Source organism: Euphorbia lathyris, chromosome 2, assembly GCF_963576675.1.
Source record: "Euphorbia lathyris chromosome 2, ddEupLath1.1, whole genome shotgun sequence".
NCBI classification, from domain to species: domain Eukaryota; kingdom Viridiplantae; phylum Streptophyta; class Magnoliopsida; order Malpighiales; family Euphorbiaceae; genus Euphorbia; species Euphorbia lathyris.
In genome coordinates this window covers 39,170,625-39,193,451 of record NC_088911.1, presented here as the reverse complement: position 1 = coordinate 39,193,451, position 22,827 = coordinate 39,170,625, and the positions used below count along the sequence as shown (strand labels likewise).

The following is a 22,827-nucleotide window of genomic DNA, read 5'->3' as shown; positions in this document are numbered from 1 at the left end:
AGCAAGTATGCTATGATACTCGAACTCAAGATTTTTAGTTTACGTGACTTGATCATTAACTATTCAAGCCAACCTCAATTGTGAATTGATATTATTAAGAGAAAATTATAAAACTGGGTCAAATGGGAGGTCCATTTACATATTTAACCCATTTACTCATCCTACTACATATCTAGACTGATTTTGTGTGACTTTTCCATAATACCCCTAACCTTCCCACTTCCCACCACTCGCGAACGGCCGCTCTCCCTATCTCCTTGGTTACGCGAAAAGTTGCTCATGCATTAATAATTTGAAGACTTTTGATCTTCCTTTCTTCCTTTGAATTGCACGAAATCTGCACAATTTCGTCAAAATCACAATGAATTTCTCTTTTTCCTCTCTTCATCTCTTGATTCTGCAACTTCCTAACCCTAGAAAACGAATCCATGATTTTTCATCTTCCTATTCGTTGCTTGGTTTCTTTCTTCTTGTTACCATCAAAGAAATGGTTTTTCTACGATATTTGCTTCGTTCTTCCCATGTTATCATATTGTTATTGTCGCTTTTGGGGGTGAAAGGGGCGAAAAATGTAAGTATCTGTTGTTTTTTCTGCATTTTTTCATGAATTCACTTCGCAATCGATGGTTTCGCGAAGCTTTGCGAAGAGAAAGAGCCTGGAAAGTAGACGATCTACTTCGTTAATCGATGATTTCGCGAAGATATGCGAAGAGAAAGAGTCTGAAACGTATGGATCTACCTCGCGAATCGATTAGTTCGCGAAGTCTGCGAATAGATCCTCACGTTTCAGACCTCGCAGACTTTGCGAAAGCATCGATATACGACATAGATATTCACGTTTCAGACCTCGCAGACTTCGCGAAACAATCGATTAGCGAAGTAAAATCACCTCTTTCCCTGCACATTTACATTCGCATGCTTCGCTAATCTTCATTTCGCGAAGCCAAAATCGTCTTTTTCCCTGCCTAACACGATTAATTTTTTCTGAAGGTGGTTGAATACGTAACATCCCTTTCTGGAAGGCGACATACTGGGCTGCAGGGGAGATGATTTTCCTTCATGTATAGGGATTAACTTCCCTCAAGATTGACACATTCACTCCTAAAATGGTTGGTTAGGAGAGATTGTGTCAATCTTGGGGTGTACCATGGGACACCTCCATCCCATGGTGCCAATCTTCAAAGTGAACCTAACTAATCCGGTACCAATTTTAAATCGGATGAGTAACCTTGGTGTGCACCGTAGGACACGTCCATCCCAAAAGGTCTGGAAGTCAAGACCTTTTGGGATGAGAAATGGAAGTCCAGACCTTTTGGGATGGATGTCTCATGGTGCACACCAAGATTATTCATCCGCTTCAAAATTGATACCGGATTAGTTAGGTTCACTTTGAAGTGATTTGTTAGGAGTTTATTGTGGCAATCTTGTTGTAAATTTTGATAATGTTATGATTTGAATGTTGTTATTGTGGCAATCTTGTTGTAAAGTTTGATAATATTATGATTTTAATGTTAGAATCCGTTGTTGTTTGCCATTTTTTTTTGTTATATACCACTTCGCGACTTAGCTTCAAAACATATCCAGCATTCGCATCTGCGAACTAAATTCATCAAGCAAAACAAACTTCAGTTTCGCAGATTCATTAAGTAAATCCAAACATTAGCTTCGCAGGCTTCGCATATGGTCGAATCTGCGAAGTCAGACGGGAGGGAGACAGACGCGCGTAAATATTGAGGGTATTATGGGAAAGTCACACAAAATCAGTCTAGATATGTAGTAGGATGAGTAAATGAGTTAAATATGTAAATGAACCTCCAATTTGATCCAGTTTTGTAATTTTTCCTATTATTAATAGTTGGAATTAAATGAAATTAATATTCATTTTTAGTAACTTAAAATGTTTTAGTTGTATTGATTTTAATGGCCATTAACTGTTATTAATCCACCAAAATTAGTTATTCATTAAGTGAATTAATATTTGAATTAATTAAGGAAAAAAAACCTTTTAACAGTCTGCCTTATGCTCTTTAGTTTAATAAGCTCTTATTTAGGAGGGGGTTAATAGAAGTAAATTAGTGTCATGGAAGAAGTTAATCTTATTTGAGAGTTGTTTTTGTAGAGTAAATGAAGGTTAACGGAAGTTAAATGTTTACTTCCTTTTAACTTCCAAACTCTAACCTCCAAATTGAGGGTTAATGAGAGTAACTTACGGTTTTTTAATTTTCTTTTGTCCATGTAGAGTAAATTTAACTTTTATTCCCCTCTATATTTAAACTCCACATTTAGCTTTCATTTCCATCACTCCCTTCTCCTTTCCATTACCTCTTTTAATTCTCACATTCGATTAACCTCCAAAACTAAAATTATCATTCTATTCTTGTTATAATTTCTTTGTGAATTGATATTTTCGGTTGATGCATCCACAGCAAGAAGAACTTTACTCATAATACAATCCACAAAATCATCCGAACTCATCAGATTGTTGAGAAAATTAACTATTAATTTAAAACGATTAAATAAAAAAATGGGAATTGTTGTGAAGTCCTAATTGGTGAAGGACTATTTTTATAATTTGTATTTTGGAGGGATTGTTTTTGTAATTTGAAATTAAAAAAAAAAAAAAAGAAAAAGTTGACCACCGAAAATTGGTGGTCAATGGCAAAATTAATTGTGCCAGCAAATTTGCTGGCACAATTAATTACAACAAGTCTCCATCCTTGGCTTATAAAAGGCCAAGGATGCCAATTCATAGAATAAGAGGAGTATTGTGAAAAAGAGAGAAGGAGAGTGAATAGAGTGGAGCAGAAATGTAGTTTGAGAGAAGTAAAATTGTGCCTTGTGAGTTTTTTTGAGAGTTTGTTTAGAGGGTAGTCTAATTATTTTTGGGGAGAGATAAAAATAGTAAAGATAATTATTTTAGGTATTTTTGGGAAACACCCGAGTGCTACTATTTTATTTTATCTCATTGTAACTCTAGAAAGTTTCTAGAGAACACCCTCTTGTAAACCTCATAAATTCAATAAAATTGCATTATCGCTTCCGCTAAATTGTCGCAATCGAGAAAAATTCCCAACACAGATTTCAAAAAGCATCTAACTGATCAGAAAACCTTTAGCATTTTTCATAGAAGAAAGTTATTGGAGTTGAACTTGTTATTCTGTATCAATGTCTAACAGCCATAAGGGAAAGAATACAGATGCTTCTTCATCTGGTGATGATATTTGGACAAATGAAATTGATATAATAATCAATGTCAGAGAAAAACATAAAGAGACTGAGGAGTACAAACGAATGTTAGCAAAAGAATTAGCAGCTAGGGAACCAGAGCTGAATAGTCAGGTTTGTTTTTTTTGTTTTAACTTGTCAATCAACATATAGTCTGTCTGCAGTCTTGTTGGACTAAAATGCATGAAATTTTTTAATAGACAAAGGAGGCCAATAGATTGAAGAAGTGACGAAAATCTGAAACATTGCGTATTTTGAACGTCGAGAAAAGACAAAAACAGCGTGTGGAACAAGTGCGAGAGACACAAAGGAAGGTATGTAAGGGGTGCACATGGTCGGTTAACCAGTCCATTTAATTCGGTTAAACATATTTTGGTTAACTTATTATTTCGGTCGGTCGACCTATATTAAAACATGCTCTATGATGAAATGTAACTATTAACTCTTTGATCTGATCTGATCTGATGCCTGCCAAATATAGGATGAGGAAGATTTGAAAATGAAAGAGCGTATTCGTGCTAAAACTTTAGAGGAGCTTCATAGATTGGAAAGTAGATGCACTGATATGAACTCCTTATTTGGTACCTTGGGTATAGATGTGAAAGCTGGATCGGTACATTTCTTATGCAATCTTATCTTTTTTAATCAATTTCTACATAAATACATACATAGAGGATTAATTTAGTATTACTTTTGTTTTCCTAATAATGTTAGGTGGATGCTGCTTGTAAACAAGCCTTCAGAAAATTTCATCCTGATCGAGTACCGAGAACTGACATTCAACGGCAGGTTGAGGCTGAGGAGATATTTAAGGTTTTTTCTCGCATGAAGGAGAAGTTTTTGCCTTGATTGATTGATGACACTAAATGCTGATGTTTTCTTTTTATTTACATGGCAGTAAAACATTATTTCCAAGTTGGTCTCTTTATTGTCACAACTATCTGTTAATTCATTTTAATTTATGATGCTTAAACCAATCCAACTTACTATTTAGAAGGTTGAATTTTGAATGTTCTTCATCAATCTGTACTTAGCATTAACTTTAACAATCTAAGGCAAAACAATTCTGATTTTCCAATTTAGTAGCCACAATTCAGCAAATACAAAGCATAGTTGTAACTATTCTACTTCTTCATAATGCCTCAAGAATGATTTGAACACCATGTTTTGGGCACATTGTGAGAATCTGAACTGGTGAATGGGCATAACTAGGAGACAGAATAAACCTGTAACGTTGCAGAATCATCGAAAGAGCTATTTTCTTTTCCGTAATTGCAAAGTTTAAGCCCACGCAAGTTCGAGATCCCAAACCAAATGGAAGAAATGATGAGGAGTTATTGTTTGTAGCTTTAGCTAACCCTTTTGCAAACCTTTCTGGCCTAAAAAGGATAGCATCTTCTCCCCAAACTTTATGATCAGTGTGTAGAGCTAGTATTGGAATGTAGGTTTCTATCTTTGCCGGGAGTTTCAATTTCCCCAATCTAACTTCTCTCTGAACTTCCCTACTGAAATGTAGTACAGGCGGATATAGTCTCAACGATTCGTTGATGATCATGCTCATCTACAATACTCGAAAATATAAAAATGCGGATTTCAAATATCGAAATAGTAATCCTCTTAGATTGATTTTGGGTTCAGATTGACTTACATTCTTCAATCTTGCAACACCATCTGCTGATGGAATCTGTTGGCCAAATGCTTCAAAGACCTCTTTTCGTGCTTTATCTTGCCAATCTGTGTGAATTGCTAGAAGAAGAACGGTCCATGAAAGCGAGCTAGCAGTTGTTTCTTGTCCAGCAATGTAAAAGTTCATGCACTCATCAATCATGTCATCTATATCTATCTTCTTATTCTTGTCTCCATCATTATAAGCTTCCATTAGCAACCCAAAAAAATCATCCCCATAGCTACCCGACTCCTCTCTTATCCTTACCATTTCTATGATCGTTTTTCGAATCTCTTGTTGGAGTTCATCCAATTCAGCATCATCACCTGTTTTATAAAGCCTCCTGCAACAACAAAAATTGGTCAACATTTATCCAAGCTTCAGCTAGATTAAAAGGAAAGGGAGAAGAATGAAGAATTCTCACTTAAACACTATAAAGTTCAACTTGTAATGATTTCTAGCGATAACTGATATCATTTTCTTCAACAAATCAAATATTTTCTCCCCTTCTAGATAACTGCTGCCAAAAGCTGTTCTAGAGATTATTTCAGATGTTAAAATTTTGAATTCTTGAAATACCTCAATCTCTTTCTCTTCCTGTTGTCTCCATCTTTTCAGCATCATCTCTACACTTGCTATCATTTCTGGAATCATACTCTTAAAGGCGAAAAAGAAGAAAAGAATCTAACATTTTGAGTTCTAATCAACAAATTAATTCGGAACAATACTAGACCACCCATCAATGAACAATGAAAAAGAAACTACCTTTAAACTTTCTGAATGAAAAGCATGATTAGCCAGTTTACGCATCTTGATCCATTTTTGACCAGAAGAAAGAACAAGTCCATCCCCTAATAGCTTCTTGATGAACTCATTGAACCCAACTTTGCAGTAGGTTTCTTCTTTACTGTTGAGTATTTCTTTAACTAGTTGAGATTCTGTCACCACCAATTGTGCTCGTCCGCCATACCAGATAAGAAAATTCATCCCTAAACAAAGTCAAACACAGAGATCAATCATTCTGAATAGATGAAATTAAAAATTCAATTGTGAAAATACCATAGAGCTTGATCCAAGAGTAGATGTGCGGCTGGACTCTTGGGAGAATATCATGTGAGAATTCCATGGGATATTTGGTGGATTCCTGTGTCATTTGAGCTATCTGTTTGGTGTTCCCATGGAGGAATATCCGAGAAGGGCCTTTGATACCTTGTGAATTCATATGTGATTGTATGAATTTGGGAATCAACCATTCTTTGTAAAGGAATCTGCTCAGAATCCAAAGAGAGTAGAGACAGATAAAACCCACAAGGTAAATTATAGCCAAGGTTGGCCTTTCCATCTCCATTTCTGTCATCAATCTTCCAAGTTATGCTTACTAAATGTGATAAGTAGGCTGGATAAAACATATTATTAAATAAATAAAGGAAAGAACAATTAGCTCTGCAAACAGGACAGAAGCTAGATTCCAAGCGTTGCTTCTGTCAGCAGCAGAGGAAAATAAATTAATTATTAGAATATGTTGACAAATTCAAAATTCCATATGGAAGTAAGTGAAAATACTTGAAAATGAAAACAAAACCAAGATATATTATTAACTATGAAGAACAAGGAATTCTATAGTGGGTGAAGCAATATTTGCAGTCCATGTTGAGGGCACATAGTAAGAAGATGAAAAGGAGAATGAACATAAGTTGGTGATAGAACAAAACGGTAACGTTGAAGAATCATAGACAATACAATCTTTGTCTCCGTTATTGCAAAATTAGAACCCACACAACTTCTAGCTCCCAAGCCAAATGGAAGATAGGCTGCAACGTTGTTGTTTGTAGCTTTCGCTATCCCTTCTGCAAACCTCTCTGGCTTAAAAACATGAACATCTTCTCCCCATATTTTAGGATCATGGTGAAATGCTAGAATTGGAATCTCCATTTTAACATTTGCAGGGACTATTAAGTTCCCCAATCTCACTTCCCTTTTCACATTCCTTCCTGGCAGGACAACAGATGGAGGATATAGCCGCAGAGCTTCGTTGATAATCATGTTCATCTAACATTCAGAACAAGATTCTCAAGTCATTCCTAGTACATTACTGATAAAAACTTAAGTTTAGTTATGAGTAAAACTTACTATCTTCAATTTTGTAAGGCTTTCGAAAGACGGATTAATGTTGGAGCCGAATAATTGAAGGACTTCTTCCCTGGCTTTATCCTGCCAATCTGTATGAATTGCTAGAAGAAAAGCAGTCCAAGTAAGTGAACTTGCAGTAGTTTCTTGTCCAGCAACATAGAAGCTCTTACACTCATCAATTAAGTCATCAACTGATATTTTCTTTGAATGATCAGTGTCATGATGAGCCTTTACAAGTAATCCTAGAAAGTCCTTCCCGAAGTTATCCGAGTTTTGGCCTTTCACTTCTCTTTTCTTTATCATATTCATCACAGATTTTCGAATCTCTTGCTCCATTCTGTCTGATTCTATGTCATCTTCGGTTTTCACAAGCTTTCTGCAAGTTGCAACAACACATAAAATGAACATAACCTTTTAGAGATGATTATAAACATGATAAACTCTAATTTATAAATTAAGCAAAGGAGAATTGTTTTATACTGTATGATAGGAAGTCTAATATTGTATCTGTTTCTGGAAATAATGACAGCCAAGCGTGTAAGCATATGAAAGATGTGTTGTCCTTCTAAGTAGCTGCTGCCAAAAGCTGTCCTGGAAATGGCTTCAGATGTTAAAACTTTAAACTCTTGAAATACATCTATCTCCTTTCCTTGATGTTTTCTCCATCTTTCAAACATCATCTCCACACTTGCTATCATTGCTGGAACCATTCCCTACAAACATTAGTTTTCGTATGTAATTCTATTTTTTCTTTGTTTGTTCTCTGAATTATAGGTGTCAAAGAAATTAATTAATAATACCTTCAAGGAGTCTGAATGGAAAGCATGATTGGATAGTTTTCTGAGTTTAAACCATTTATCTCCACAAGTGGTTATGATTCCATCCCCTAAGAGCTTCTTTACATAGGGATCAGCTTCTTGTTTGGGGAAATTTCCATCTCTATCATTTAATATCTCTTTAATCAGCTCAGGTTCTGTCACTGTCAAATAAGCTTGAGTCCCATGCCAACTCAGGAAATTCGTCCCTAATACAAATTTAAAAGTTAGATATAATAAAGAGATTTGGAGGAATGTTTAGTAAAGTAAGTACCATAAAGCTTGTTCCAGGCATAAATGTGTGGCAACACTGCAGGGAGAACCTGGTGATGTGATAATTGAATAGGATTCTTCTTGGCATTCATTCCCATACTCATAATCTGTTTACTGTTTCCATGGAAGAATTTGTAAGAAGGTCCTTTGATTCCTTGAGACCTCATCATAGACTGTATTCTAATCGGATTCCACCATACTTTCTTCAACATCTTCACTGCATACCACAGAATCATCAAACACACTACTGCACAACTTGACACATAGATTATCATTTTTAAGATATATTGATTATCAACTACAGATTGATGATCCCTCCTTATAAACTGATTGAGTACTGTTCAGGAATTTTAAGGTTGTTGTAGGCATTGTCCTTATCTGGTTGGAGGCATATATATATGTTGACAACTAAAACTTCAAAACTTTGTAGAACTCGGAAGGAATTTATTGTAGATTTACTAAGTAGAAAGTATTGCAATAATTACAATTTCTGATATTAGCTCTTTTCCCAAGTGAGTTGCACTAACTTTATCACCATATATGTTAGAGATAAAATGATTAAAAAAAAAAATCCTGATCATTCTTATCTATGAAGTTAAGTTTTTAGATTAATTGGTTTCCTTAATATGGTATTAAACTCCTAATCCTTTTCTTCCTCCTTTCTCTTCCCTTGTTCCGTCAATCTTTCTATTTTGTTGATCACTTTGAGTAGGGCGAAATATCTTCCTCCTCACACCGGTTAGGTTTCTGTATTTTTTTTTTATTGCTTTTTTAGTCTGTGTCAACTCTTTATCTGTCTAATTGTATCTGCTCTTCATTATTCTGTCGTTTATGCTTTTTTCGGATTTAGCAAAAGCAGAAATGACTTATCTTGTCTATAGATCAATAAATCTATGTGGCTACAACAACAAAAAAGGACTCAGATTCGAATTCAGAATTGTCTAAAGGATGAAGTTTGGATTGCAATGTCTTTCTACAGACTTAGATTAACCAGAAATATATTGTTGTTTTGTGCCTTTTTATGAGTTCTTTTTGCTTTTTGTAGTCATTTTCATCTCTTCATGGAAATTGTATTTGATCAGTAGTGTTCACATGGACCCTAATGACAACGGTGAAATTGATTATTCACCGTTAGATGTAGGCTGATTAAAATCCTAAGGTGGAGATTCAAATCATCCTAAGACTTAGATTTAATCAGCCTACATCTAACGGTGAATAACCAAATTCACGTGGTTATCAGAGTTCATGTGAAAAATACTCTGTATTTGATTTAATCTTTAATCATGTGAGGTTTTATTTCTTACATTTTGTTTGTTGTACTTTTTCATGTTTTATTTAATGAAATTACAAACATTTCTTAAAAAAAGGGTAATTAATTTATTAGTCCCTATATTTTGACAAAACACACTGTTTAGTCCCTGTATCTTCAAAAATACATGGTAAGGTCCCTAACCTTTTTCTCAGTGAACTGTTTAGTCATTCCGTCTGTTTGTTAGATCTTTTACCATTTATGACTTCGGAAATGACTAAATTACCCTTTATTTACCTTCAAACTTCAGAAGAGAAATCCAATTTAGAAAAGGAAGCTATTTGTATGGAGAACAAGAAAAAGAACAGACCCAATGCTTACGAATTTGAACGATTAAGAAGAAAATCAAGAAGAAGAACACTCAAAAGGAAAGGAAAATAAAGGAAAAGAAGAACGCAAATCCAAATTGACTAACAGAATCTTCATGAGAGTCTAACGGTAGGGACTAAACAGTTCACCGAGAAAAACGTTAGGGACTAAACAGTTTACCGAGAAAAATGTTAAGGACTTTACCGTGTATTTTTAAAAATACAGGGACTAAACAGTGTATTTTGTCAAAATATAGGAACTAATAAATTAATTACCCTAAAAAATATATTAAAGTCTCTTAGATCAAGAGCCCTTTCAAAATCTTTTAGATCAAGAGACAAAAGGGTTTAAATTGGAATATTATCATTTATTATTGAAATTTCAACATACATTAGCTTTTAAATCAACTACTTTCTTATATGGTGTAAGCTATGAAAAATTGAAAATAGGCAACATACGTGATTCAATTAATAAAAGCAACAGTGTTGTTGTCCTAAAAGAAAAAAAAATGGAAGAATATGAGGCATTGTCTTGTTGGATTTGATTTGATGTGTAAATGTAACTACCTGTTTGCCATTTCTTAATTTCTGATGTCAATTTATGGGGTTCTTATATTAAATATTCGGTCTTCGGAGACCCTCAATTTACATTTGGATACGTATATTGTGACCTTACATAATAATTAAAATAGTAAGAATTCTTATAATATGTATGAGTCTATGTTACACGTGTCAAAATATGTATGAAAGATCCTCCAAATAACACGAAGAGAACCGGATGCTTCTAATAATTTGGTCAATTTATCATATACACATCAAATTGTTAATTTATTAATAAAAATTGAAAGCAGGCATACCCTATTTGCCATTCATCTTGATGAGTTCATCAAGTGGGTTTCGGATGTTAGGGACAAATCGGGGCCATCAGTATACAGTGGGACGATTTCGGAAGGCTACCCATAAACAAGAAAGGCATTTCACGGGGCCTGGTTGCCGACTCGGGGCTGGGCCGGCAACCCATCACCCTAATTTTTGGAGCAGGACCTGCGCAGGTCGGCGACCTACGCATCTGCTGGGCATAAATCGCCCAGCATTTGAGAAACATTTCTTGCTATTTAATTAGAGGTATGCATCTATTCTGTTTAAACGGCATGGTTCTCAATTTAGATGTTCATTGGTTCTCAATATCCCTCAAAATTTATTAATTGGATAATGATATTTGTTAGAAACTCCTCCTACACGATATATTTGAATGGTTTTTTTCGTGGGAAAAGAGGGTTGAGGCACGGTGGCCGAATCACCTCTTTTATTTGTCATTTCTATGAATTACTTGTCTAAGATGTTGTGCTATCAAATTTTTTCCATTTCCAATTACGTATATATATAAAGCTAATGTAGAACAGTTCCATATGGAAATACTATGAAAAAAAGTCTAGAATATAAGATGAATTATACAGAGATGATCTACAATGGATGAAGCAAGATTTGCAGTCCATGTTGTGGGGCTATGGTCAGAAATATATAAGGAGAATGAACATAATTAGGTGATAATACAAGACGATAACGTTGAAGAATCATTGATACTGCTATTTTAGTCTCTGTTATTGCGAAATTAGAACCCACACAGCTTCTAGCCCCCATACCAAATGGAATATAGGCTGCTACGTTGTTGTTTGTAGCTTTTGCTATTCCTTCTGCAAATCTATCTGGCTTAAACATGTGAACATCTTCTCCCCATATTTCAGAATTATAGTGCAATGCCAGAACTGGAATTTCAATATTTACATTTTCAGGAATAACTATTTCCCCCAATTTCACTTGCCCTTTTGCTTTCCTGATCAACATAGTTGCTGGAGGATATAGACGTAGAGCTTCATTGATAATCATGTTCATCTGTACTCAAACAAATTACTGAACTTCAATCGAATTGAACACCAGCGCATCTCTAATTTCATTTGAAAAAATTAAAAGAAAACTTACAATCTTCAATTTTGGAAGTGTTTGAGAGCATGGATTGTTTGTCCCTATAAACTCAAGAATTTCTTCCCTAGCTTTCTGCTGCCAATCTGTGTGAATTGCTAGAAGAAGAAGAGTCCAAGTAAGAGAGGTAGCAGTAGTTTCTTGTCCAGCAACATAGAAGGTTTTGCACTCGTCAATTAAGTCATCAATTGATATTTTCTTGGACATATCATGCTCATGATTAGCCTTTACAAGTAATCCTAGAAAATCATCCCCAAACCAATCCAATTGATTCTTCAATATTGCTGTCTCTTCTCTTTTCTTTATCATCTCCATCAAACATTTTCGCATCTCTTCTTCTATCCTGTCCGATTCCTTGTCATCTTCGCTTTTCACAAGCTTTCTACAACAACATTGAACAACCTGAATTACATAAAAAAGCAAATCTATGTATGTATAGTTGAGTTGTGTATGCATACTCAATTCCAGGAATTCTGACTTTATGTTTGTTTTTGTAAATAATAAAAGCCATCTTCATTAGCATATCAAATATGTGTTGTCCTTCTAAGTAGCTGCTCCCAAAAGCTGTTCTCGAAATTACTTCCGATGTTAAAATCTTAAATTCTTTAAAAACATCTATTTCTTTCGCTTCATTTTGTTTCCACCTATCAAGCATCATCCCTACACTTGCAATCATTTCTGGAATCATCCCCTACAAAATTTGGGATCAAAATTATTAAAAAGTCCTAGAAGTGTACATTAAACAGTTGTTTTGAGTCCAAAATATGAGATACATACTTTCAAGGAGTCGGAATGGAAAGCATGATTGGATAATTTCCGAAGTCTGAACCACTTTTCTCCTGCAGTTGTTAGAAGTCCATCTCCTATGAGCTTCTTTGTAAAAACATCTGGTTTCCCTTTGATGAACATTCCATCTCTGTTGTTTAATATCTCTTTAATTAGCCCAATTTCTGTCACTGTCAATTGAGGTTGAGGACCACGCCAACTCAGGAAATTCGTCCCTGTAAACACAGTTCAATTAATAGCTAGTGTATCATTTAATGGGAGGAGTTTTGTGTTGTGTAAGGTTACCATAAAGCTTGTTCCAGGCATACACGTGAGGCTGTACTTTTGGAAGCACTTGGTGATTTGATACATGTTGAATAGGTCCTTTAATTCCCATACTCAAGATCTGTTTAGTGTTTCCATGGAAGAATCTGTAAGAAGGTCCTTTGATTCCTTGGGACCTCATCATAGATTGAATTCGAATCGGATTCCACCATACTTTCTTCAACATATTCGCTACATATGACAGAATCATCAAGCACACTGCACAGCTTGACACATAGATTATCATTTTTAGCACTGATTATCAACTATAGATTGATTGCTCGTTATAAATAGACGAGTGCATGATTCAATATGTATACCTGTTCAGAAATTCTAAGGTTAATTTATGGTTTGTCCTTGTCTGATTGGAGGGCAGTGAAGCTGACAACTATATGAATACTTCAAAACTTTGTTTGTTTCAGTAAGAATAATATTAATGTAGATTCCTTACAAGAAAATATATTGAAATATCAATTTTCTTCTGTTCTTAATCTTTATTAATAGCAACAATGATTTGCTCCCAAAGGAAAAAAATTAGAAGTATGACGTTGTCTTCTAGAGCTGACTTATAAATATAAGTATCTGTTTTCCATTATACTGTCCAGATGCGTCCAATTTTTCTGCTTTGCTCTTGGAACAATTTCTCTCAGAAATGGAGGAGACAACAATTATAAAACCTTAATTTCATGCTTCTTAATTTTTGTGACCTTGGAATTTAAGGGAAATGCTACCAAAATTTTATTAAAAAGACTAATCTTTAACCTTTAATTTGGCAGAAATCCCTTTTATCAAGAAATCAAATGTTCCACCTATTAGAAAGTCACGCCCAAATCCTCCTAGAAAAAGTACTACTCATCTTGAAAAAGCACATCAACCTAACGTCATCAAGATAAATTTTAAGGATGGTGGACTTTATACCCTTTTGCCTACTAGTTGAGACAAACCCCCTCAACTGTCATTTTCCTTTAACTCAGGAGGAAGAGCTTCTTTTGATGAAACGCGACCTTCGCACTAACAAACATATTAAAAGAAAAAGTTGGCCCATCTTGCTGGTGAAACAGCCTCAACCGCCTGGTCCACCTGGGTGAATCGATTGAAACCGATCCATGAGATAAAATGGTGCAATCTTGGAATCAATGAGTTGATTATAATGTCCCAAATAGACCTTCCACCAAACAAGAATCTATTGTATAAATGATTTGCTTTTCTATTTCATGCTGAACTGATGACCATTACCTTGAGGGATGTACTCGTGGTGGCCGGATTACCGGTGGTTGTTCCTAAGATACCTTCCTTAGTCTGAAATGAGCTTCCAAAATGTTTTAAAACTAAAAAATATGTGGATTTAATGGTGTTGATCAAATATATGGCTAGTTATCCTCCAAAAAACAAACAGATTGAGCATATCCTCTTTATGTGGGTTCTTGTTTGCTGATATATCTTTTGCACTATATCTGGCAAAGTAATTGCAGAATACAAGGAGATTCGTATGAACTTGCTAGTGCGAGAAAATTGGCTCTAGGGGTCATGTTGTTATTCCTTTCAGCCAACCCGTTCAACTATAGAGTTTTTGGAGGAGTTTGTTGATGTCGAATGTTGAAACACAATTTCTACAGTGACTTTTGATTATAACAAAAGTATTTAATAGGAAATTAGAATCCCTAAAATAGTTTAAGTATAAAAAATAAATATTGATTTATTTGAACTAATGATTATGTTAAACGTTTTGATTAAAAAGAAAAGAGAAAGAAATTCAAAGAATGGGCTTAAGCGATAACAAAGGCCAAAAACCTTATTCCGACCCAGAAGCAAGAAGAATCCAGAAGCTGATCCAAACAGTGCGCAAATCAACCGGAAGACAAGAATCACAGAGTTGACTTACCTGTCTGACATTGCGCTACTATATATGGAAAAAAGCACAAGCAACAGTTGGCTTGTCCCTGGACAATTTGGACTGTTTGCCATAATTGTCCAAACAGTCAGTTTGCCTTCGACAGAAATCTGAAGTGCGCTGCCTCAAGAGACAAAAGCAAAAGAGGCTACAACAGTAAAGCTTTTGTACCAGAAGACAGAAGTTGAAAAGGACAGAAGGGCGCTTTCCGTCCAACGGTCTTTTCGAAATTTGGAAAGTTCTGCCTTCAGGCTTCACTATAAAATCCCCAACAAAAGCTACAGTTGCAACTTGATCATTCACGCTGAAATCAAGAGAATCATTCGTCAAGTGCAAAAGCAAAAAGCAAAAGCTCATACACATTCATTGTTGTAATTCGTGTAATAACTGATAGATAATAGAACTTCACTTTGTGTTTTAAGTTAGAACAAAATCATCAATAGTTAAAAGATCAGAAGCTCTTCTGTTCACTTCGGTTATAAGTGAACATGTTGAAAGATAGATAGATAGCTGAGTGTAATGTGCAAAGGATGGTACTTTGCAGAGCCTTTGTGTCTATTGTAAAGGTTTGTGCTCTACCAATTGAAAGAGTTCTTTAGTGGATTAAAACCCAGAAGAAGGTATTCTTGGGACTGGATATAGACAGAAGGCCGGTATAAATCACTAATTATCTTCTCTCTAACCCTTTACTTCTGATATTTGCATGCTTTTACATTAAATCACTTAAGTAACACTTCCGACTATTGTGCACCAATAGATCGCATAACCTGAAAGCCTAACAGAAGCTCCTCTGTGTGAGCCATCTTCTGTTTAGAAAGATCAGAAGCAGAATCAAGCTTCATAAGCTGTTTAAATCAGTAAATGAACTGATTCCGAACTTGCCTCAGTTCTGTGCTATTGAATTAAACGTGAGAAAATTTATTAAGGGTTAAATTTACCCAATAGTTCCATTCACCCCCTTTGGAACTAATTCTATCTCACAAGGGACCAACATCAAATATCATGCTTCTTGCAGTACACATTAAATGGACCAGTGTACTCCCCACCGTTGTCTATTCGAATACACTTCAGCTTCTTGCTAGTTTGTCTCTCAACCTGCACTACAAAATGCTTGAAATAATTTAAGACTTGATCTTTTGATTTTAGAGTGTACACCCATGTTTTTCTAGAATGGTCGTCTATAAAAGTCACAGGGTACTCAGAACCACCAATTGACTTTGGGAACACCCCACATAGATATGAGTGTATCAGATCTAATATATTTTCCACTCTATAAGGAGAGGAACTCTTGAAAGCAACTTGATTATATTTTTCGGCTAGACAGTTAGTACATTTATTCAAATGAACATGATTTAGTCCACTCAGAATATTTTTCTTGGCCAATTTTGTCATATCTTTCTCAGGCATCTGCTCGAGGCATCTATGCCATAATTCGATTGCGTTTTCATTCTGTGTCGCGTTGACCGCTTCCTAGAAGAGCTTTGTCTGTATTAGATACAATCTTGAGTACTTTCTGCCTCTTGCAACCACTATCAAACCTTTAGTGAGCTTCCATTGGCTTTTGCAGAAGGTATTACTGAAAGCTTCTTCATCAAGTTTGTCTACGGAGATAAGATTCAGACGTATATTTGGAACATGCCCGACATCTTTTGTCATTCTTAGCTTCTAGGTGAACGTCACCTTTTCCCAGAACTTTAGAGAAGTTGTCATTTCCCATCATTACAACACTAAAATCTCATGGCGTGTAAGATGGGAAAAATTCCCTTCGGGGAGTGGCACGAGTAGTAACACCACTATTAATCACCCAACCAGTCTCCCAGGTTGCTAGATTGATAATATCGGTATCGCAGACAATATTGAACTCACTAGCAATGTTTGCTAATTCGTCATCGGTACTATCATCTCCATTTTCTTCTTTGCCTTTGCTCTTATCTCGCTTGAGCTTCTTGCAAAATCTTCTAATGCTGCCCTTTCTTGTACAACAATGGCACTCAACTTTGTCATACTTGTTAGATATTCCTCTACTATTGCCTCTTTCGTTGGATCCTCTAGTTTCACTCATTCCTTTAGAATTCACAATTAGAACATGTGATTGTGATGTAAAGGCTCCTTGCATCCCGCACCTCATCTCTTCATTTAAGATTCAACTTTTGACAAACTCCATGCTAATTTTGTCATTTGGTGCGGAGTTTGAATTGAAATTCTTAGAGTCTCCCACTACTGCTGCAAGGAAGCCAACATTAGTAAAGGCGTGAGCTCATTTTCAATTTTTAGTCATATACTGGATAGCTGATCCACAATCTCTTGGAACTTGTTCAAGTGATATGCGAGAGAAGTACCGTCTCGATATTTCATTTGAACCAATTTGGTCAAATAAAATAATTTATTATTACCAATTTTTGAGGCATATAATTCCTCGAGCTTATTCCATAAAGTTCGTGCATGAGCTTCACCAGCAATATGATTATGCACAATGTCGTTGACAAATTATCGGATAAAATTGCAGACTTGCTCATGCTCGAAACCCCGATTTGTATTAGTCTTGCCGTCGGGTTTATCTATCCCGAACACTTGTAGATGCATCTTCGTCACATATAGTAGATCTTTCATCTTTCTTCTCCATATGTGGTAGTTTGAGCCATTTAACTGACTATTTTGATTGTCAATTTTGCCTTCATACTGACTAGGCTCTGATACCGATTGTTGGAAATAAATGTAAAATATTTCGCAAAAATAAGGACGAGCAAAAACTCTTATACAAACAAAACCAAATATATTACAACCCACTCTTCCTCTTGCTCACCAACACTAACTAGACTCACACACTGATTTCACTTATTTCTCTCCTTATTTTCTTGCACCCACTCATTTTCTATTTATAGCACGTTTAGGTCGGTTATATATCTAATTATAACCACAAATTTGGTTGGTTACCGATCAATTATTGATTGATATTTCTCACACCTTCTAGATGCGTATAGATATTTTTGATTAATAGTATATCTTGAATATTTTAGAGTCTAACATTAGTTGGGGATCATAATATTTCTTAATAATTGAGAGGGAAAGTAAGTGGGGCGAATGTAACCTGGAAAAAGAATTAGAAAAAAAGAAAACGACATTGTTATAATATTTTTGCCCACACAGGTACATTATGAAGCCAACTCAAGTATTACTGAGCTAGGCTAGTTTGAACTTGAGGCAGGGTATGAGAAATGTGAACATTAAACAAAAAGGCCAATGTAGAAAAGTTCCATATGGAAATACTATGAAAACATGTCTACAATATAAGATGAATTATACAGAGATGATCTACAATGGTTGAAGCAATATTTGCAATCCATGTTTTGGGACTATAGTCAGAAATATATAAGGAGAATGAACATAATTAGGTGATAAGACAAGACGATAACGTTGAAGAATCATTGATACTGCTATTTTGGTCTCTGTTATTGCGAAATTAGAACCCACACAGCTTCGAGCCCCCATACCAAATGGAATATAAGCTGCAACGTTGTTGTTTGTAGCTTTCGGTATTCCTTCAGCAAATCTATCTGGCTTAAACATATGAACATCTTCTCCCCATGTTTTAGAATTATGGTGCAATGCAATAACTGGAATTTCAATATTTACATTCTCAGAAATAACTATTTCTCCCAATCTCACTTGACCTTTTCCTCTCCTGAACATCACAACAGCCGGAGGGTATAGACGTAGAGCTTCATTGATAATCATGCTCATCTGTACTCAAAGAAATTACTCAACTTCAATTGACATGATAAAAGAATTGTTATAATGATCTCTAATTTCATTTAAACTTACTATCTTTAATTTTGGAAGTGTTTGAGGGCATGGATTGTTTGTCCCTATAAACTCAAGGATTTCTTCCCTAGCTTTCTGCTGCCAATCTGTGTGAATTGCTAGAAAAAAGAGAGTCCAAGTAAGAGAGGTAGCAGTAGTTTCTTGTCCAGCAACATAGAAGGTCTTGCACTCATCAATTAAATCATCAATTGATATTTTCTTGGCAATATCATTTTCATGATTAGCCTTAACAAGTAATCCTAGAAAATCATCCCCAAACCAATCCAATTGATTCTTCAATATTGCTGTCTCTTCTCTCTTCTTTATCATCTTCATCAAACATTTTCGTATCTCTTCTTCTATCCTGTCTGATGTCCTCTCATCTTCGGATTTCACAAGCTTTCTACAACAACGATGAACAATTAATCGGTGTTACATATCTAAAACATTCTAAAAAGAGCAATTATATAGTTGAGTTGATTTGTGTATACCCGATTCCAGGAATTCTGACTCTATATTTGTTTTTGTAAATCATAACACCCAACTGCATTAACATATCACATAGGCGCTGTCCTTCTAAGTAGCTGCTGCCAAAAGCTGTCCTGGAAATAACTTCGGATGTTAAAAGCTTTAATTCTTTTGAAATCTCAATTTCTTTCTCTTCATTTAGTCTCCACCTATCAAGCATCATCTCTACACTTGCAATCATTGCTGGAATCATTCCCTAATCAATTTGGAAAAAAGAGAGTCATAAAAGTGATTTGTTTTGAGGCAATTAATTAAATTGAGTCCAAAATATATATATACTTTCAAGGAGTCAGAATGGAAAGCGTGATTGGATAATTTTCGAAGTCTAGACCATTTTTCTCCATCAGTTGTTAGAAGTCCATTCCCTATGAGCTTCTGCATAAAAACATCTGGTTTTCTTTTGGTGAACATTCCATCTCTGTTGTTTAATATCTCTTTAATCAGGTTAACTTCTGTCACTGTCAATTGAGCTTGAGGACCTCGCCAACTCAGGGAATTCATCCCTGATTTACCATAAAATGAAACAATTCAATTACTCTATTTATACATACTGATGGACAGAAATAGCTAGTGTTTCTATCAATTGTGCTTACTTACCATAAAGCTTGTTCCAGGCATAAATGTGAGGCAGTACTTTGGGAAGAACTTCATGGTGAGATAGATGTTGAATAGGTCCTTTGATTCCCATACTCAAAATCTGTTTACTGTTTCCATGGAAGAATCTGTAAGAAGGTCCTTTAATTCCTTGAGACCTCATCATAGATTGTATTCGAATGGGATTCCACCATAGTTTCTTTCTTCAATATCTTCACAACATATGACAGAATCATCAAACACACTACTGCACATATTGACGCATAGATCATCATATTTCCAATTTTTTTTAGTACTGCTTAACTACGGATTGATTGTATATCTGACCTTTAAGCCCTGTTCATAAATTCTAAAAGGTCAATTATATGCTTTGTCCTTGTCTGATTGGAGGCGGTTATAAAGATAACTAAATCAATACTTCAAAACATTGTCTTTTTCAAAAAGAATAATGTTAATGTAGATTCGGCTAATAATAATAAAAAATAAACTAGACTTAATTTAATAGCATCACATATATATGTTATATTAAATAATAGAAACAGTGAGTTTGTCCTAAAAGAAAGAAAAAAGGAAGAATATGACTCATTGTCTTGTTGGGTTTGATGTGTCAATGTAAGTACACCTGTTTGCCATTTCTTAGTTTCTGATGTCAATTTATCATATACACATCAATTGTTAATTTATCATTCATCTTGATGAGGTCATCAAGTCGATTTCGGATGTTACGGGCCTATCAACAGGGCCGGCCTTGAACCTTAATTTTTGGGCGCAGACTCAGGGTCCATAAATTTCAGAGGCCCCAAAATATTTTTAGTTCAGTAAATATTAAAAAATATATATAATTATTAAAGAGTAAAATAACCTACCGTTGCGCCGCTCCATCTCTGTGCGATTTCTTCCTTCTCTTCTTTTTGCGATTTCTTCCTTCAAAGCCTTCTTCTTCGTTTTTGCGTCTTCCCTTCTTCTTTCTTTTTTCTCTTTTGCCGTTGCTTCCCGTCTGACTTTCATTTTGTGGCGTCATCTCCTTCTGTTCTGCCTGCTGCTGCTTCCTTTTGGTTTGCGTTTGCTGCGTTTGTTTGTGTCTCCGGTAGGTAAGTAAAAGTCAATTCATAATTTGTTAGTTCAAGTTAGCATAATGATTTTGCTGCTTTGGTTTTGCTGTTCTATGATTTTGGTTCTTTAATTTGATTTGATTTGTGTTTTTAGATGAAGCTTAATGTTTTAGATAAATTTGGATTTTAGATAAGTTTGATTTATTCTTTTCTATGATTTTGATGATTTGATTTATGTTTTTCTATATTTTAAATAAGTTTGATTTGATTTGATTTTTTCTATAATTTTGCATAATAATTTGCTTTGATTTTTTCAAGGTGTTAGCATCAATTGAAATAAGCTTTTCAAAACTAAAGCTAATAAAAACTTCTTTGAGATCATCAATGTCTTAAAAAAAGTTAAATGGTTTAGCAATTTTATCTACTGAGAAAGAAATTTTGGGAACTATGGATGTTGATATTATCATTAATGATTTTCCTTTCGTAATGCTCGGAGAAGTAAACTTTTTTGATTATTTGCATACTTTGTTTTGCAGGCAATTAAAGATGATATTCAAGGGTTGGAAAAGAGTTAGAAAATGAACAATATCGATATAGAAACCGTTTTTTAGTGGTTTAGAACAATATTGATTTTATTTAGCATATTTTAAAATTACATCCAGGTGATTTGAGGGGTTGTTAGGGGGTGCCAACCTAGTTGGGATGTTCACCAACCTCTATTTCAACGTTTAAATAATAAATGGGTAAATTACACAGAAATTCATCTTTTGAAACTATTTACAACTATGTCAAGTCATAATTTTGGACTATATCAAACTAGTAAAATCAGTACTTTTAATATATTTTAAGGATTAGAATTTATAAATTAGAAGTCTAGAATATATTTTTTAGGATTTATGATTTATGAATTGGAGTCTAGAATTTTTAAATTATGATGTAAAATCATAATATATACAAAATGACATATTAAGAAATAAGTTTGTTGATATGACTTAGTTATAATTTTGTAGTTAATTATGATATTCATGTAATTGACCCTAAATAAATTTTATTTTTAGAAATTTTGTATTAAAGGGTCCAATTTTATTCTCTCGCCCTGGACCTATAAAAGGTCAGGAACAGCCATGTCCATCAATATACAGTCCGCCAATTTCGAAAAGCCACACATAAACAAGAAAGGCACTTCGGGGGGTCCTGTGTCACACCCGATCTAAAATAGAATTAGATATGATGGTGAGACATCACCACTGACGTTTACGAGTCAAAGCGAATGTTGAATTGTGGAATGAGATTTAATAGAATATGAATTATTTTTATTAATACGTATTTATATTTTTCACCACTTAATATCTCTCACAACTCACACTTGTGCACACACTCTTATTTTTTTTAACTGTCTTTGCTGCACACTACAACAACAACCCAATGACCCTATTTATACTTATATTATGTCGGTGGAAACTACAACCTCAACCACAAATTATGTTTGTTGACAAAATGCCACTAATAATTTAGAGAAAAATCTAGATATTGTACTTGGATATTTATAATATGTGGTGTTAATTAAATATCTAGAGAATTCTAAAAATTGGTGTTGTATATTTTCTCAATACTCCCCATCAACACTGATTTTTAGTACTCCGTATTTGTTAGCCATTTGAAGTTGCTTTTCTCAAATATTCTTTTGTAACCTTTTTCCACTCCTTGTTTGAAGATGTTTCTTCATATATTGCAGACTCTTCTATCGCAGCTTCTACAATCAATGCTTCATTATTGTACTTAGGATTTGGTTTACTTTGCCTTGTTGACCTTCACACTTATGATTGGTGCTCCTTTTTTATGCTTATGGTAAGCTTAGGTTTTCCCGTCCTATTGGGATTGCAACACTGCTTCTTGTCGGTCTCCCTCGATCTACGTCGCCTTGATGTAAGATTAAAAAATCTCTTCGTTTTTTCGTTGTTGGTTCTCTAACCAATATTGACCAGCATTTCCTAGTTTAACTAATTCTTTCAGGATATTGACTAGAGCTTCAAGCAGCATCATCTCTTTAATTCTTACCATCGCAATTGATTGCTTGCAAGCACCATGCTTACCTTTCCTCGACGTAAGAACTTCGCCTTTAGCTATGTTCACTTTGTGCTTCACTTTCTCATGTGGCTTCTGCAC

General features: G+C 34.8%; 4 protein-coding genes and 2 long non-coding RNA genes across 6 annotated transcripts; 2 read left to right on the top strand and 4 right to left on the bottom strand.

Annotated features, from left to right (window-relative positions):
• Positions 1-2,771: 2,771 nt before the first annotated feature.
• On the top strand, positions 2,772-4,192 carry LOC136220353 (uncharacterized). Its single transcript, XR_010684499.1, has 4 exons — positions 2,772-3,339; positions 3,426-3,539; positions 3,707-3,838; positions 3,940-4,192. It is a non-coding gene; the product is annotated as an uncharacterized lncRNA (long non-coding RNA).
• An 85-nt stretch (positions 4,193-4,277) lies between these two features.
• On the bottom strand, positions 4,278-6,248 carry LOC136220352 (cytochrome P450 CYP749A22-like). Its single transcript, XM_066008161.1, has 5 exons — positions 5,951-6,248; positions 5,657-5,880; positions 5,316-5,548; positions 4,874-5,234; positions 4,278-4,786 (listed from the first exon to the last, which is right to left on the bottom strand). The coding sequence occupies exons 1-5, from the start codon at positions 6,246-6,248 to the stop codon at positions 4,358-4,360; spliced, it is 1,545 nt and encodes a 514-aa protein (XP_065864233.1). The 3' UTR covers positions 4,278-4,357.
• A 260-nt stretch (positions 6,249-6,508) lies between these two features.
• On the bottom strand, positions 6,509-8,384 carry LOC136220561 (cytochrome P450 CYP749A22-like). Its single transcript, XM_066008376.1, has 5 exons — positions 8,111-8,384; positions 7,822-8,045; positions 7,502-7,734; positions 7,022-7,397; positions 6,509-6,940 (listed from the first exon to the last, which is right to left on the bottom strand). Exons 1-5 carry the CDS (start codon positions 8,382-8,384, stop codon positions 6,509-6,511), a joined length of 1,539 nt encoding a protein of 512 aa, XP_065864448.1.
• A 2,183-nt stretch (positions 8,385-10,567) lies between these two features.
• On the top strand, positions 10,568-21,687 carry LOC136217871 (uncharacterized). The gene is made up of 2 exons (XR_010683561.1): positions 10,568-10,851; positions 21,198-21,687. It is a non-coding gene; the product is annotated as an uncharacterized lncRNA (long non-coding RNA).
• On the bottom strand, positions 10,861-13,050 carry LOC136217870 (cytochrome P450 CYP749A22-like). Its single transcript, XM_066004549.1, has 5 exons — positions 12,778-13,050; positions 12,484-12,707; positions 12,165-12,397; positions 11,707-12,088; positions 10,861-11,619 (listed from the first exon to the last, which is right to left on the bottom strand). Exons 1-5 carry the CDS (start codon positions 13,040-13,042, stop codon positions 11,191-11,193), a joined length of 1,533 nt encoding a protein of 510 aa, XP_065860621.1. The 5' UTR covers positions 13,043-13,050; the 3' UTR covers positions 10,861-11,190.
• LOC136217869 (cytochrome P450 CYP749A22-like) lies at positions 17,830-20,070 on the bottom strand. The gene is made up of 5 exons (XM_066004548.1): positions 19,613-20,070; positions 19,295-19,518; positions 18,979-19,211; positions 18,509-18,890; positions 17,830-18,427 (listed from the first exon to the last, which is right to left on the bottom strand). The coding sequence occupies exons 1-5, from the start codon at positions 19,773-19,775 to the stop codon at positions 17,999-18,001; spliced, it is 1,431 nt and encodes a 476-aa protein (XP_065860620.1). The 5' UTR covers positions 19,776-20,070; the 3' UTR covers positions 17,830-17,998.
• Positions 21,688-22,827: the final 1,140 nt, after the last annotated feature.